Here is a 15,182-nt window from a genome sequence, read left to right as displayed (position 1 = left end):
AGATTTCAACAGTGAACTGAACGGCTGCAGGAAGGTAGGGAATGTTTTCTAAGGCAGCACAAAAATAAGTAAGAAACATTCGGGGGCAAGAGATCTCAGGCGCCAGGGTGACCTGGGGCCTGGGATTTGTCAAGCCTTACAGCACAGAACAGGACTACAAAAAGCCATGCACAAACCTGGAAGTTTCCAGAAAGTAACCTGACTAGCAAAACTTTAAAGGAAAAAATAATGATAAACTTATATGCACAGTGGTTCTGAAGTTGTTGTTTAAGACAAAATTATAAATGAAATGATCTGGAAAACCATCAACATACATGTCAACCTCATTCTGATGGGCTTGAGGTGTATCACATTAGTGACTTTCTATCCTTTCACACTACAAATCCTGGGTAACTTCTACAAACCCTCCTCTGCTGGTGGAAAGTTTTCTCTTACCTGCACAGTCGGGATCTTCCATATGTGCCTCCTCTCCATTGACTATTAAGATTGGCTTCTCCACATGGTACTGCCTAGTCAAGTCTGAGATTTTATCTTTTTCATCATCGGAAGTGGCTGCGTCCACTAAAATCCGAACCTTGTTCTGCAAAGAGTCCACATTCCGCCTGACTTTTTCTGGCATGATACATTCTTCTGTGCACAGAGGTGCCTTGGGCGCAGAAATATTTGGTGGCCTCTCTTTGGTGGGAGAAGGAAGCTCGGTTTTGTTACTCAACTGGACAGACGGAGATCTCACAGGCAGCTTTGATTTCTTGGAGCTTCTGTGTTGTCTCTTGCTCTCCTCGTCCTCAGGATGTCCTCCATTGCAATCATCAATGGAAATACTTCTGGTCACTGGCGAGCCTTTGCCCTTCCCGTACGTAGATCTGGGAACTGAAGAGGGAATGCTTTTCCTTGGTGATGCTACATAGCTGGGCTCATCCTCACTGGAAGAGAAAGTCACTGTTCTTTGGTGAGCATGTCTTGTTCTGTACGACACATCTGGAACAGACTTTTCTTCTTCACTTTGGCTCTTGTTGGAATGTACAGAAAGAGTTCGACTCCTGGTCAAAGACGGCCTCCTACTGGACTCTACTGGGTTTAGCTTCTCTGATGACTCCTGTGAAGGATCACCGAAGACGTCACCATTTCCTCCTGTCAAATCAGCTCCTTTTTCCCAAAACCTTTTCAGTGACATAAAGTGGTTTTGACCTGGAATGATTTCTTCACTCTTGGGTTTATCTTTCATTGAAGAAATTGTATAATTAGATCCTTGTTTTAAGACTGTATTATTTTCAGTCTCTGGTGACGATAAGCCTGAACCATGGTTTGACACTGTCTTATTTAAATTACCGTTTGATTGTTCGAAGTTGCCTAGAACTAAATCATGTTGGGGACGAGCTTTGCTTGTTTTCCTCTTGACTGGTATCTTGCTGAGTGGACCAGTTTCCTCATGGGAATGTTTGTTTGTTATTGCAGGGTTAGATATGTTTTCGCAGAGGTTCTCTTGAACAGAATGATGAGGTTGGACAACATCTTTGTCTGAGAACTTTGGAGGGGAAGAAGAAATAATTTCTTGACCTGTAACAGATGAGTTGTTCAGTCAGTTATGGGACTGTCACATGCAAGACTGATTTAAACTATTTTTTTTTGTACCCCGCACTTTCCCACTCATGGCAGGCTCAATGTGGCTTAGGTACTTATTTGTACCTGGGGCAATGGAGGGTTAAGTGACTTGCCCAGAGTCACAAGGAGCTGCCTGTGCCTGAAGTGGGAATCAAACTCAGTTCCTCAGTTCCCCAGGACCAAAGTCCACCACCCTAACCACTAGGCCACTCCTCCACTGTTGCTACTATTTGAGATTCTACATGGAATGTTGCTATTCCACTAGCAACATTCCATGTAGAAGTCAGCCCTTGCAGATCACCAATGTGGCCGTGCAGGCTTCTGCTTCTGTGCAGGACGTCAGACTCACAGAAACAGAAGCCTGCGCAGCCTTCTACATGGAATGTTGCTAGTGGAATAGCAACATTCCATGTAGAATCTCCCATAGTAGCAACATTCCATGTAGAATCTCCAATAGTATCTATTTTATTTTTGTTACATTTGTACCCTGCGCTTTCCCACTCATGGCAGGCTCAATGCGGCTTACATGGGGCAATGGAGGGTTAAGTGACTTGCCTAGAGTCACAAAGAGCTGCCTGTGCCTGCAGTGGGAATCGAACCCAGTTCCCCACAACCAAAGTCCACCACTCGCCTGTGGGGGGGTGTGAAAAAGAAGATGCAGTCAAAGCAAAACAAGGGATTCTAAGACCCATCAATACATATGTTTTACTCATTGGGAGGGTGGGCAGTTTTCAAATACCCTATTTAGCTGGGCAAGTGGCTTTTGGAAATTGCCCTAATTATGAGTGAACATAAACTAAGATGTGAACAAAAAACAATGTGCAGCTGAGAAACCAAAATGTATTTTATTCACTAGTATTTTCTAGTTATTATATTTTCTTAAGTATTATGTATTCTCTGTTTATGTATTTAGATTGTTACTATATTAGTACTTTGTGCTTGTTTGTACTTTATTGTTTTCCGCATAGAACTATTTTGGTTAACTGGAATATAACTGTTAAAGTTAAATTAAATTTAATTATGTATGATACCCTATTATCTATTTTTGCAGGATCATTCTGGAAGAGGAAGTGTTGCAGTGAACATGATTATTGAGTTTAACTGTAACAAACTTAGGGGGTACTTGGAACCTGAAAGTTAATTGGGTGGAGGTGAGGTGCGAAGCAGAAGGTTTATCTAGAGTGTCTGATACCCTTTGCACCACATGATGGAACTTGCATATGAAGGAATAGAATATCACCTGACTTTCTGCCTTTAATGGAGGTATTTCCTAAATTTAAGAGCATAATTTATGGAGACATGGTTCAATGACTCCTATGAAAGGGACGCAAACATACAATCTATTTAAGAAGGATGGAGATGGCTGAAAAGGTGAAAGAGTAGTTCTATATGTGCGAAACAATATCAAAGCAGCATCCACTCTCATTTCTTCCTTTGGCTATTTCATTACATTTTTCACAACAAAAATGACGCCCGTTTTAACGGGCTTTACGGCTTTACCTATAAGGTATGAAGATATGGAATTATCTTTTTTTTTTAATCTTTATTTATAAATGCTTGAAATTATAACATTACATCATAGTTCATTGGAACAGACTCTGTGGGTGCTTGAGCACCCCCAATATTGAGAAAATTCCTTGTATGTGTCCAGGGAGGGGTTATTTTCATTTTGAAAAGTTGGCTCCTATGTCATAGTTTAACTATTTTGTAACATATTATACCTATCACATATATTGCTCAACATATCCCATAATCTGTTCATCAGCTTTTACCCCCCCCCCCCCCACACCCTACCCTCCCTCCCCCTAAACATCTTTTCATATATTCCCGTCATTTCTGCTGAATAATATAGTTATCCTGGTCATATGTTATCTAGATCTCTTATTTTCTGGAGTACAAGTCTCTTACAGTCCATCTCATTCATAATCGAGGTACCATTAGCTGAGGGGCATCTAGCTCCACCCGAGTCTGCGACCTCCACGTTTTGTATTTGCCCCAAATTTTAAAGAATTGAGTTATTTGTCCATTATGAATCGCTGTCATTTTTGACATCTGGTGTAGGTAGTCCATTTTAAGATATGGAATTCTCTGCCTAATCCATTAAGATACGTTACCGATTACCTCTTATTTGGTAAGCTATTGAAAGCATTTTTATTTAGTGAATCCCTTACTCACACTAGTAATCGTTAGCTCTAAGACATGCTTGGAACTCTGCTCTTGTTATTCAATAGTACTGAAGTTTGTGTATTGTATTTACTACTATATATGCTAATGCTAATTGTATTGTACTGTTTGCAAATGTTTATTGTTAGCCACATTGAACCCGAACTTGTTTGGGATAATATGGGATATAAATGTCATAAATAAATTAAATAAATAATATTTAGGGTGTGGAAATATATAATTGTAAGATACTGCCAAATCACAATAAATTTCCACTAGATGAAAATGTTAAAGTATCCAACAGTAATACCGTTATGTGTATCTGAAGGAAAAGGTCTTGGTTGGCGGGACTGCTTTGGAATTGGTCAGGCGCGAGAAGACAGCATTAAAGGCCGATTCCAAAGCAGTCCCGCCACCAAGACCCTGAAGCAGCTAGATGAAACGCTGGCCATCGTTGGCTTGGGGCGAGGGAGAGAAAGAACGAGTTAGAATCGTGGAATTCCCTAGTGCTGGCAGTTTGAAAGGTAAGTGTTCTTTCAAACATTATATATTCACTGTTTACCGTGTAGAGTGATTTTGCTAGTGTGACAACTTGAGTGAAATCTGAAATTGAGCATCATGTTTAAGTTTTGTGAAGGATACTTTAAACACCACACACTACAGAAGGGTTTTGGCCAATGATGAACAGAGGATCTACACAGACCCGTTTAAGCTCCGATAGATTGTCATTATCTAGGAGCTCTGAGAGGCCTTTTTTCCTTCAGATACACATAACGGTATTACTGTTGGATACTTTAACATTTTCATCTAGTGGAAATTTATTGTGATTTGGCAGTGTAAATAAATAAATAAAATAAATGCACAGGAGGCGAGTCTCTTTCAATTGAAAGGAAGCTCTGGAACGAGGTGGTAAAGGATGAAGGTGATAGGGGACAGACTCAGAAGTAACCTGAGGAAATACTTCTTCGTAGAAAGGGTTGTGAATTCGTGGAACGGCCTCCTGGTGGAGGTGGTAGAGATGAAAACAGTATCTGAATTCAAGAGAGCTTGGGACAAGTACATAGGACTTCTAACGGAGTGATAAGGCGAGTAGATGGCATGGACGGGCAGACTGGATGGGCCATATGGTCTTTATCTGCCTGTATTTTTCTCTGTTTCAGAAACCAGATGTTGTTGACAAGCTGCCAGTACTACCTCGAATATTTTAGCCAAAACTGGAAGAGTAGCAACAGGCCAATAATTTTAATGAGACAAAACCTCCAAACCCCTCCCTTTTAAAGGAGAAACCAGAAACCTTTGTCAAATACAACTAGGAAAACAACTGGTTTGTAAAGAGTGAATAATTAAATACACACCAATCGGTAAATCCTTCAAAATGCCTGATCTAGGATATCCCTTTCGCAAATTTGGTTAACTAATCCTGTAATCTCCTGAAGCGAAGCAGTTAAGCGAAAAGATGGCATCATACAGACTTCTACAGTCCATACGCAGGCATTTACAACTTCATTCTAGAATAAAGTACGATGGTTAGCAGCTTTTAAATACCGTGTGTGAATTTGAAGCTAGCTCACCATGTAATCAAGCATAGTATAGGGATGGCTATAATGGCACTTTTTTTTTGTATGCTGATTTTACACAATTAAGCTATGCTGTAGCCAAATTGTACGGCAGACTGACTAGAACATACAGGTCCTCATCTGGTGTCATTTACTATGCTACTATGAAGCAAATGTATATTATTCCCATACACACTCTGTGGAGGAGTGGCCTAGTGGTTAGGGTGGTGGATTTTGGTCCTGGGGAACTGAGTTCGATTCCCACCTCAGGCACAGGCAGCTCCTTGTGACTCTAGGCAAGTCACTTAACCCTCCATTGCCCCACGTAAGCCGCATTGAGCCTGCCATGAGTGGGAAAGCGCAGGGTACAAATGTAACAAAAAAAAAAAAATAGTACAAATTCTTCTCTTTCCTGGTCCAAGCTAGGACCATGTCCCATGTGGCAAAACTGCAGAACGTACACCTTAATTTTCCCACTTTAGATTCAAAAAAATTGACCAACACTATCCACAGATATCTCTTCAATAAAAAATGTTCTCGTTCTCTACAGGCAGCTTCAAAAGCTTTCTCCTCCGAAAAGCAGCACCTTTTCTGTGTCATGCCCTGTGCATTATCCTCCCCTAAATCACTCAGTCTTAACTCCATCAAACTCCAAAGATGTTCCTTATTTATTCTTCCTCCCAATAATTTCTTATCACCGTTCTTCTTCAATTCTATATTCTGTTTCATTGCAGAAATCAAAAACTCTTAACGCCGCATGATCTGACTATATACTTCCTATGTCCTCCATCCCATCACTATCGGGGGCCCCAAGGGATCCCTAGAACAAAGAATCTCAAGTCCAGCTGGTGCTCTTCCTAGAGATTGCGGCAGCCATTTTGTGAAAGGAACCACAACAGGGAGGAATGAGTGGGCATCGCTCCTGCCCTAGGACCCCATAAGATTACCAGGAATCTACAAGGTAGGACTGGGGGAGTCTATAGAGGTGGGAGAGAGTGGCGGGGGATAGGGGTGACTTGATTGGGACTTCATGATGTCAGGGGTGGAGAAGGGGGAAATCAGACACGATGCCAGGCCCTTATAAATGTCTTATGTGGGTCCTGCCCGGCACTGAATATCCGAGGCTACTTTTGCCTGCGGTGGTCAGCATTTAAAAAACACTGACTGCCATGGGCTGAATACCGAGCAGATTGTTCTCATTTCACTTTAACGGTAACGGAATTCAAACATGCGTGGGATAAACATAAAGGAATCCTGTTCAGAAGGAATGGATCCTCAGGAGCTTAACCGAGATTGGATAGCAGAGCCGGTAGTGGGAGGCGGGGCTGGAGGTTGGGAGGCGGGGATAGTGCTGGCCAGACTTATGCGGTCTGTGCCAGAGCCGGTGGTTGGGAGGCGGGGATAGTGCTGGCCAGACTTATAAGGTCTGTGCCCTGAAGAGCACAGGTACAAATCAAAGTAGGGTATACACAAAAAGTAGCACACATGAGTTGTCTTGTTGGGCAGACTGGATGGACCGTGCAGGTCTTTTTTCTGCCGTCATCTACTATGTTACCATGCTATGTGCCCAGGCCATTTTTCTATGTTCCCACTAATTCATTTCAGTGCAGCTACATTTATATTAAAAATATAAAATCATAGGTTAAATTAACTAGATTGGTGCTACGTTTATGCTGGGGTTTTTTTTTGTGTGGTAGTGTTTTGACAGTATAACGTGAAAGGAACCCCTCTGCTTGCATTATTTATCATGTAATTTGCTTCAACGGTTGTTTGCCTTTCAGTTCTTTCTGAAGACAAATAGCCAGTTTCTATGTTATACTACCTTGACAGAGTAATTACTGGTCAGAGTGTGGGAAGAGTTATCATGAGGAAGCCTTATAAAACAGAACTTGTCAGAGAGAGAGAGTGATAATTCAGAAAGAAAAATAGAGCTTAGCACACCAGTCATACCTTTTTCAAGCAGCTGAGAATTGTTAGTAGACAAGAAGGGACTTAACCCAATGCCACTGTCTGCCGGGGAGACATCATTTAGACTGCAAACCTAGAATGACAAGAACAAAAAAATTCAAGTGTTACACACAGAACTAATAACAGTCAGGGCTGCCGAGAGACAGAGCAGGGCCCGCCCCCGGGCCACTGCCGCCGCCACTCCCTGCTCTACCCCACACACTTGGGCCACCACCACCCACCACCCTCAGCCCCCCTTCCCCTCCTACGTCAGCTCCTTCCTCGGTCTGTCACTCTCCAGCTCCTGTTTGCCAGGACCTGGGTGATTGCGTTAACGCGATCACCCGGGTCCCAGTACACAGGTACAGGAGAGAGACAGACTGAGGGGATAGAACCTTGCCTGCCTCCGGAAGCCTTGCGGGTGCCAGATGTAGGCCACTCATTGGTGGATGCAGATGAAAGGCGTCTGTTGTCACCTTATAATAAGAAGTGTGAAGCGCTGCGTACGACTGGTAGCGCTATAGAAATGATTTGTAGTAGTAGTAGTAAAAGAGAACCGGGACAAGAAGCAGGAATGTTTGCAGATAAGAAGTGAGGTTTTGCTGAGATGTTTACAGGGAAAGCGTGAGTGAGAAGTGGAGGCTATGTATTCAGCTTTGATATTTTGTAGACAGCCGTGAGCATAGACCCTGAAGCAGGACCCGAAACTCTGGCCACAGTTGGCCGTGGATAGAAATCTGACTGTATAACTGCAAAGATAAGTCTCAAATTGTCTGAGCACTCCATTGAATTGTAACCAGGGGCATAGCCAGACTTCGGCGGGAGGGGGGTCCAGAGCCCGTTGTACGTGCAGGATGTCAGACTCAGAAACAGAACGAAGCCTTGCGATCTGCAGGGCTTCGTTCTGTTTCTGTGAGTCTGACGTCCTGCACGTTGTACGTGCAGGACGTCAGACTCAGAAACAGAAAAAAGGAAGAGAAGGACCTCGGCTGGCAGGGGTTGGGGGTCCCCCGTCAGCAAAGGTAGCAGAGAGTGACAGCAGATTGGCGGCGGGAGGGGGGGTGGTGGTCGAGAGGGTCGTCGGCAGGTGGGGTCCAGGGCCAAATCTACCGTGGCCCCACGTAGCTACGCCCCTGATTGTAACAGAGTGATATAGGCTTGATATAGAGCGAATACTTAGTGAATACCACATTATGATTGATTGGAGGTTTTTATGCTAATGATGCGAGCGATTACTCCTTAGATATATGACAGTGTACACTGCGAAGCTAGGAGTCACATCACGCCACGTGAGGCTTTTCCTCCAGTTTCAATTAACACTCTAGCACGTTACTGAAAGAAGGAAGGACTTTATCACAGGATTTGTTTATATTCACATTTGTACAGAGGAATACGGGCCAGGGGACTGTCTGGTTTATTGAGTACCTGCTTTACTCAAACTCCCAAATGGCTTCAAGCTGTCAAGAATTTAAGTTCTCATTTTTAAACTTCCATCTCTAAACCTTCTGGGATTCACAGTCCTGCTGTTGCTAATTCAGACTGAGGTACTACTGGCAGCGGTGTCAGCTCAAGTCAAATGCTGCCACCTGCTGTTTGGAAAGAGCACTGGCTGCCTGCGGAGGAGGAAATCTTCAGCTAGTGAAGTTTGGGGATCCCCATCAGCTCAGGTATTTAACATTTTGAGTTTGAGGGTAGGGGGAGAGGCAGAATGCAGAGAGCAGAGTGGAGGGGGGCCAGGAGGGACTGAATTCTGTGCCCATCCATTTTGGGCTCAGGCCCACCCACATTTGGCTGTCTGGCTATGCCCCTGACTTAAACACTATTTAACCAGGCCAAGAGCGTTCCTGGTCTGTTAAATAGTTTTGAATATCGGGGTATCCGTCTCTCAAATAAGAGTCTGTGCGCCAAGATGCCATTATAGACTACTAGCGTTAAGTCGGCATTTAGGTGCAGTCATTTATGCCAGGTCGACGAACGCCTAAGTGTGCCATGCTCCGCGCATAAGTGATGGCAGTCTATAAGTTACATGTATAGGGTGGAAAAACGATCATGCTCCTCCCATGTATATGCCCCTCTTGCAATTACATGCTAAGGCACTTATGCGCTACCCTATAGCAGTGGCGTAGCTACGTGGGGCCACGGGGGCCTGGGCCCCCGTAGATTTGGCCCTGGATCCCCCCTGCCGACGAACCTCTCGACCCCCCTCCCGCCGCCAACCCGCCGTCGCCTACCTTTGCTGGCGGGGGACCCCAACCCCCGCCAGCTGAGGTCCTCTTCTCCCCGCACAAGACTTCGTTCTGTTTCTGACGTTGTGCAGGACATCTGACTCACAGAAACAGAACGAAGCCTTGCGCTGGAAGAAGAGGACCTCGGCTGGCGGGGGTTTGGGTCTCCTGCCAGCAAAGGTAGGTGACGGGGAGGGTTGGCGGTGGGGGGGGGGGGGGGTTGAAGAGGGTCGTCAGCAGGGGGAGGCCAAAGTTGTTGGTGGTGGTGGCGGCGGAGGGGGGGTGTCAGCAATGGCGGGGGGGATCGGCGGCATCGGGGGGGGGAGCTAAAATGTGCCCCCTCATCTCGGGCTCTGGACCCCCCTCCCACCGAAGTCTGGCTAAGCCCCTGCCCTATAGAACACCATATAGGGCTAGATTCTGTATATGGTGCCAAAAAAGTGCCATTCTATATGCCGCACTCAAAATTAGGCACAGTTTACAGAATAGCACTTATGCCCGGGAATCGCGCCTAACTTTAGGCGTGACCGTTTGCACCAACTGAAATGTAGTGCAAATGTAGGCACATGTCCCCGTTACCCTATAACAACACGTGTTACTTTTAGGTATGCCCCCGTTAGGTCCATCATCCTCCCATGCCCGTGCCTCCTTTTTCAGATCACGCTTAAATTTTAGGTTCAGATCCCATGCCTAAATGTACTTGCATAAATGCCAATTCGATCTAATTAATGGCAATAAATTTGTGTTAAAAAAAACAATTATTGGCGCTAATTAGCTCATTATTCAATTAAATTGAGTTTGCTCAACTTTGCATGTGCAATTTTTGGTGACTTTTACGTAATTAGGGGGATATTGCCCTTGGGTGCGTAGGTACCAATTAAAGTGCCAGTTATGAGTTAAAGACAGGTGTAACTACATAGGTTCATTTGAAGAGAAGTAATGAGAGCACCTCCTCCCAAAATTTTGTTGGTGTGTCTCTTAAGCAACCCCCCCTCCACCTCAAGAGGACTGCCAATTATAAGATGGTATGAAAGGCACAATTCATTGACGTGGCGTTTTTGATATGATGTCTAAGTTCGACTTTGGACGTTTTGCACAAATGATCCAAAATCTGAACAGGAAAGAAGGTCATTTTCGAAGAAGAAAAATGTCTTATCATTTTTTTTTCAAAAATAGTTTCGAACAAGGTTTTGTGCTTTGTACGTGGGTTTTTTTTTTTTTTTTACCATTTACGAAAAAAAGTCCAGTTGAAAAACATAGAATATCAAGCCATTGGAATGTAGGAGGAGCCAGCATTCTTAATAGAGTTGCCACACAGACATCCCAGGAAAGCAACGGGACACTGCAGAAGACTTCGTATAAAAACTCCCAGGTACACATCTCACCGTTGCTCCCTTATCTTGTCTACTGAGACCCCAAAACCCACTACCCCCAACTGTACACCACTACAATAGCCCTTATGGGTGAAGGGGGCACCTATTTGTGGGTACAGTGGTCTGGTGATGTTTTGAAGGGCTCATAGTTTCCACCTCAAGTGTAACAAGTAGGGGGAGGTATGGGCCTGGGTCCACCTGTCTGCAGTGCACTGCACCCACCACTAGACTATTCCAAGGACCTGCATGCTGTTCTAATGGACCCGAGTATAACATCTGAGGCTGGTAAATAATATTTTTAATCACATTTTTGGAGGGTGGGAGGGGGGTCAGTGACCACTGTGGAGAGGAAGGGGAGGTCATCCCCAATTCCCTCCAGTGGTCATTAAATTAAATCTGGTATAAATGAGCTTTAAATGACCAGATGACCACCACTGGAGGGAACTGAGGATGACCTCCCTTTCCTCCCCCCCCCCAGTGGTCATCTGGTCATTTAGAGCTCATTCTTGTGCCTTATATGTTATAAAAAAAAAAACAGGCTTAGCTGGTTTGGTTTTGTTCCATTATGGCTGAAAAACGTCCCAGGTCTTAGGAACACCCAAATCCCGCCCTTAACACGCCCCTGACATGCCCCCTTGAGATTTGGACGCACTGCTGAAGAACAGCCTAGAAAAACGTCTGAAAATAGGTTTCGAAATTACCGATTTGGACGTTTTTGTGAGAAAAACATCCAAATGCTGCTTTATGCCACTTTTTAGAGGTTTTTCTCTTTCGAAAATGAGCCCCGTAGGCATTCTGGCCCCATATCACTCCTAGTTAATCAAAAGCATTAGCGGTTTGAATTTCCCTCGAAACTCCTGGTGGGGATGTTCCATTATCGGAGAAATATGATCTCTACTGCCAAAGCACCCTTCTCATTACTATACTGAGACGAGGTCCTTTGTCAGCCATATTCTCTCTCTCATGGCGGTTAAGAATGTGTAGTGTGAAGGCAGGATGAGCATTTATATATGTATTTTATATAAAATACATGCATATATGCACAAAGTATCCTGCCTTGAGTGGGTGAAGCTTTCTGCAGAAACATCTGAGTAGCCTATTTTATCAAGGTGAACACACACACGTTGCTTTTACATGACTTGCCAGTCTAGGCACCCTGTTATAAATTACACTCATTATACCTTCTCCTCACGCAGAAGCAGAGGCGTAGCTACTATGGGGCCACGGGGGCCTGGGCCCCCATAGATTTGGCCCTGAACCCCCCTGCCGACGACCCTCTCAACCCCCCTCCCGCCGTCAACCCGCCGTCGCCGTCTGCTACCGTTGCTGGCGGGGGACCCCAACCCCCGCCAGCCGAAGTCTTCTTCCTTCGTTTTGTTTCTGAGTCTGACGTCCTGCACGTCAGCCTCACAGAAACAGAACGAAGCCCTGCAGATCGCAAGGCTTCGTTCTGTTTCTGTGAGGCTGACGTCCTGCACGTTGTACGTGCAGGACATCAGACTTAGAAACAAAACAAAGGAAGAAGAGGACCTTGGCTGGCGGGAGTTGGTTTCCCCCGCCAGCAAAGGTAGGCAACGGCGACGGCGGGTGGACGGGGGTGGGGGGGGTTGAGAGGGTCATCGGCAGGAGAGGGGTCAAAGTTGTTGTTGGTGGTGGTGTTGGCGGCGCTGGGGGGGTGTCGGCAATGGCGCCGGGGGGGGGGGGCTAAAATGTGCCTCCTCACGTCGGGCTCTGGACCCCCCTCCCACCGAAGTCTGGCTACGCCCCTGCGAGAAGTTAAAAGGAAGCCTCATAACCACCACTTTCTTCTGTACCAAACTCCTGTGTCATTTCCCCACAGAATATTTCTGTAAGATCTGTCTCTTGTGATACCGTGTGCATTACCTTCTCTGATGGGAGAGATGTGGCTGCTATTGACATTTCCAGTACGGGTAATTTCACCTTTAGCTTCGGCAAGGTTTCGGGTTCCTCTTCATTGTTGTTGTCCTTCGTTTCACTGGATCTATAGAACACCAAGTCATCAGACACAACATTTAGCATAATTTGTTCCAGCTGCATGTCTGCGTGGTTCCGATCCACCTTCACAATCTCTTAAACATGTTGAGTTTTACTGTACTTGTTTGCCAGGTGCCTAACATCCAGCTTTCACTCTTGGTGCAAAATAGAGTCACTTTTCATTTCTGATTTACTGGCCAGCTGTCCAAGATGTAATGTACAGCCACTGCGATTAGGACTTCTTCCCAACATAATATGAAAACAATATTAACAAACGAAACTCAGTATCCTGAAAACCATTTCCTACCCTCACAGACCTGCAGTGATTTGAAATTGCCTCAGTAAAATAAAAGAAGGTGAAGAAGTCCTTGTGGCTAAATATTTAATAAGTTACAGCCCCACTGGTTCCTTATCTGACAGATAAATATGCAAATCACATGGGTAGAATACCAAAGAAGGAAAGTAATATAACTCGTATCTCCCAGCTTATACCAGACCCTAGTAGTACCCTGTTTGCACATGAAAATACACCATTTTCATACTATAAGTACAATTAAGGGTGTCATGAGACCTAAGGCAGTACTCACTGTGTTAGTAAGTGTCATTTTCAGATGGTCTCCAGGACAAAACTGGGTTGTTGTTTTTTTTTTAAACATTAATCTTTATTTATCATGAATATCAGATTACTACTACTACTATTACTTATCATTTCTATAGCGCTACCGGACGTAAGCAGCGCTTCACACTTGAACATGGACAGACAGTCCCTGCTCAATAGAGGTTACAATCTAATTATGACAGACAGACAGGACATATCAGGGATAGGGGACAGTTGAAGGTTTAGGAGTTAAAAGCAGCATCGAAGAGGTGGGTTTTTAGCTTAGATTTGAAGATGGCCAGAGATGAGGCTTGGCGTACCGGCTCAGGAAGTTTATTCCAGGCATACGGTGCAGCAAGGTAGAAGGAACGGAGTCTGGAGTTAGCGGTGGAGGAGAAGGGTGCAGATAAGAGAGATTTGCCCAGTGAGCGGAGTTCCCGAGGAGGAATGTAGGGAGAGATGAGAGTGGAGAGGTACTGAGGAGCTGCAGAGTGAATGCATTTGTAAGTCAGTAAGAGGAGTTTGAACTGAATGCGGAAACGGACAGGGAGCCAATGAAGTGACTTGAGGAGAGGGCTAACTTAATAAAAATGACCATACAACTCGTTCAACCCAAGCTTAGGATACAATAATACTAATTATTAGGGCAGCATTTCAATTAAATCTGGTATAAATCCTCACGTCTAAATTAGGCGCGAATCTACCATATTCTATAACACTGCTTGTGAATTCTAGAAATACCTGTGATCTGCCCACCTATGACCAAGCCCATTGTTCTGACCCAGGTGGAAAAATTTACACACGCATGTTTATAGAATCCCAACTAGGAAGATGTCTGCGTAAGTTCTCATTGTTGCCAATTAGCTCCAATAATTGATTGGTTGCGCCCAATTATTGAGGCTAACTAGCTCATTGTTCAATTAAATTTGTGCACACAATTTTAGGCACTATTCCCCAGATTGGCGTGCCCAGAGATCCACGCCAAAATCCAAGCGTATTCTATAACAATGTAACTTAATTGGCTTAACAAGCTAATCAGCATGGATAACAGCACTTAAGAATCAATGAGCACTAATTGGCAATAATTAGAATTAATACGTTCAACTCGCTAAGTGTATTCTGTATCAGAAAGCACCTAAATTCTAATGTGCGCAGCCAAAAAGAAATGTAGTTATGGGTGGGGAAATGGGCATTTTGGGAACGTTCCAAAATTTACGCACATTGCATCTGTTTACGCTTTCCAAAAATACTAGGAGTAGGGGGCATGCAATGAAGCTACAAAATAGTAAACATAAAACGAATCGGAGAAAATTTTTCTTCACTCAACATGTAATTCAGCTATGGAATTCTTTGCCAGAAAATGCGGTAAAAGCTTAGAAGAGTTTAAAAAAAGGTTTGGACGGCTTCCTAAAAGAAAAGTCCATAGACCATTATTAAATTGGTCTTGGGGAAAATATTTCTGGGATAAGCAGCATAAAATGTTTTGTACTTTTTTGGGGGATCTTGTCAGGTATTTGTGACCTGGATTGGCCACTGTTGGAAACAGGATGCTAGGCTTGACGGACATTTGGTCTGTCCCAGTATGGCAATACTTATGTACTTACTAGTAAAAAAGGCCCGTTTCTGACACAAATGAAACGGGCGCTAGCAAGGTTTTCCTCGGAGTGTGTATGTTTGAGAGAGTGTATGTAAGAGTGACTGTGTGTGTGAGAGAGAGAGTGAA

The 15,182-nt window shown here is 44.3% G+C and overlaps 1 protein-coding gene across 4 annotated transcripts in view; it reads right to left on the bottom strand.

Annotated features, from left to right (window-relative positions):
- LOC115473987 (synaptotagmin-like protein 2) overlaps positions 1-15,182 on the bottom strand; it is a 188,098-nt gene that overhangs the window by 45,379 nt on the left and 127,537 nt on the right. For all 4 annotated transcript variants that reach the window (XM_030209231.1, XM_030209234.1, XM_030209233.1 and 1 more), the window contains exons 5-7: positions 12,751-12,868; positions 7,272-7,362; positions 436-1,557 (exon numbers count right to left, since the gene is read on the bottom strand). In XM_030209231.1, the coding sequence (XP_030065091.1) occupies positions 436-1,557; positions 7,272-7,362; positions 12,751-12,868 (1,331 nt within the window). The remainder of the gene's footprint in view (positions 1-435; positions 1,558-7,271; positions 7,363-12,750; positions 12,869-15,182) is intronic.

Source organism: Microcaecilia unicolor, chromosome 7 (genome assembly GCF_901765095.1).
Source record: "Microcaecilia unicolor chromosome 7, aMicUni1.1, whole genome shotgun sequence".
NCBI classification, from domain to species: Eukaryota; Metazoa; Chordata; class Amphibia; order Gymnophiona; family Siphonopidae; genus Microcaecilia; species Microcaecilia unicolor.
Note: the sequence above shows the minus strand (reverse complement) of the source record. Positions and strands in the feature narration are given on the sequence as shown.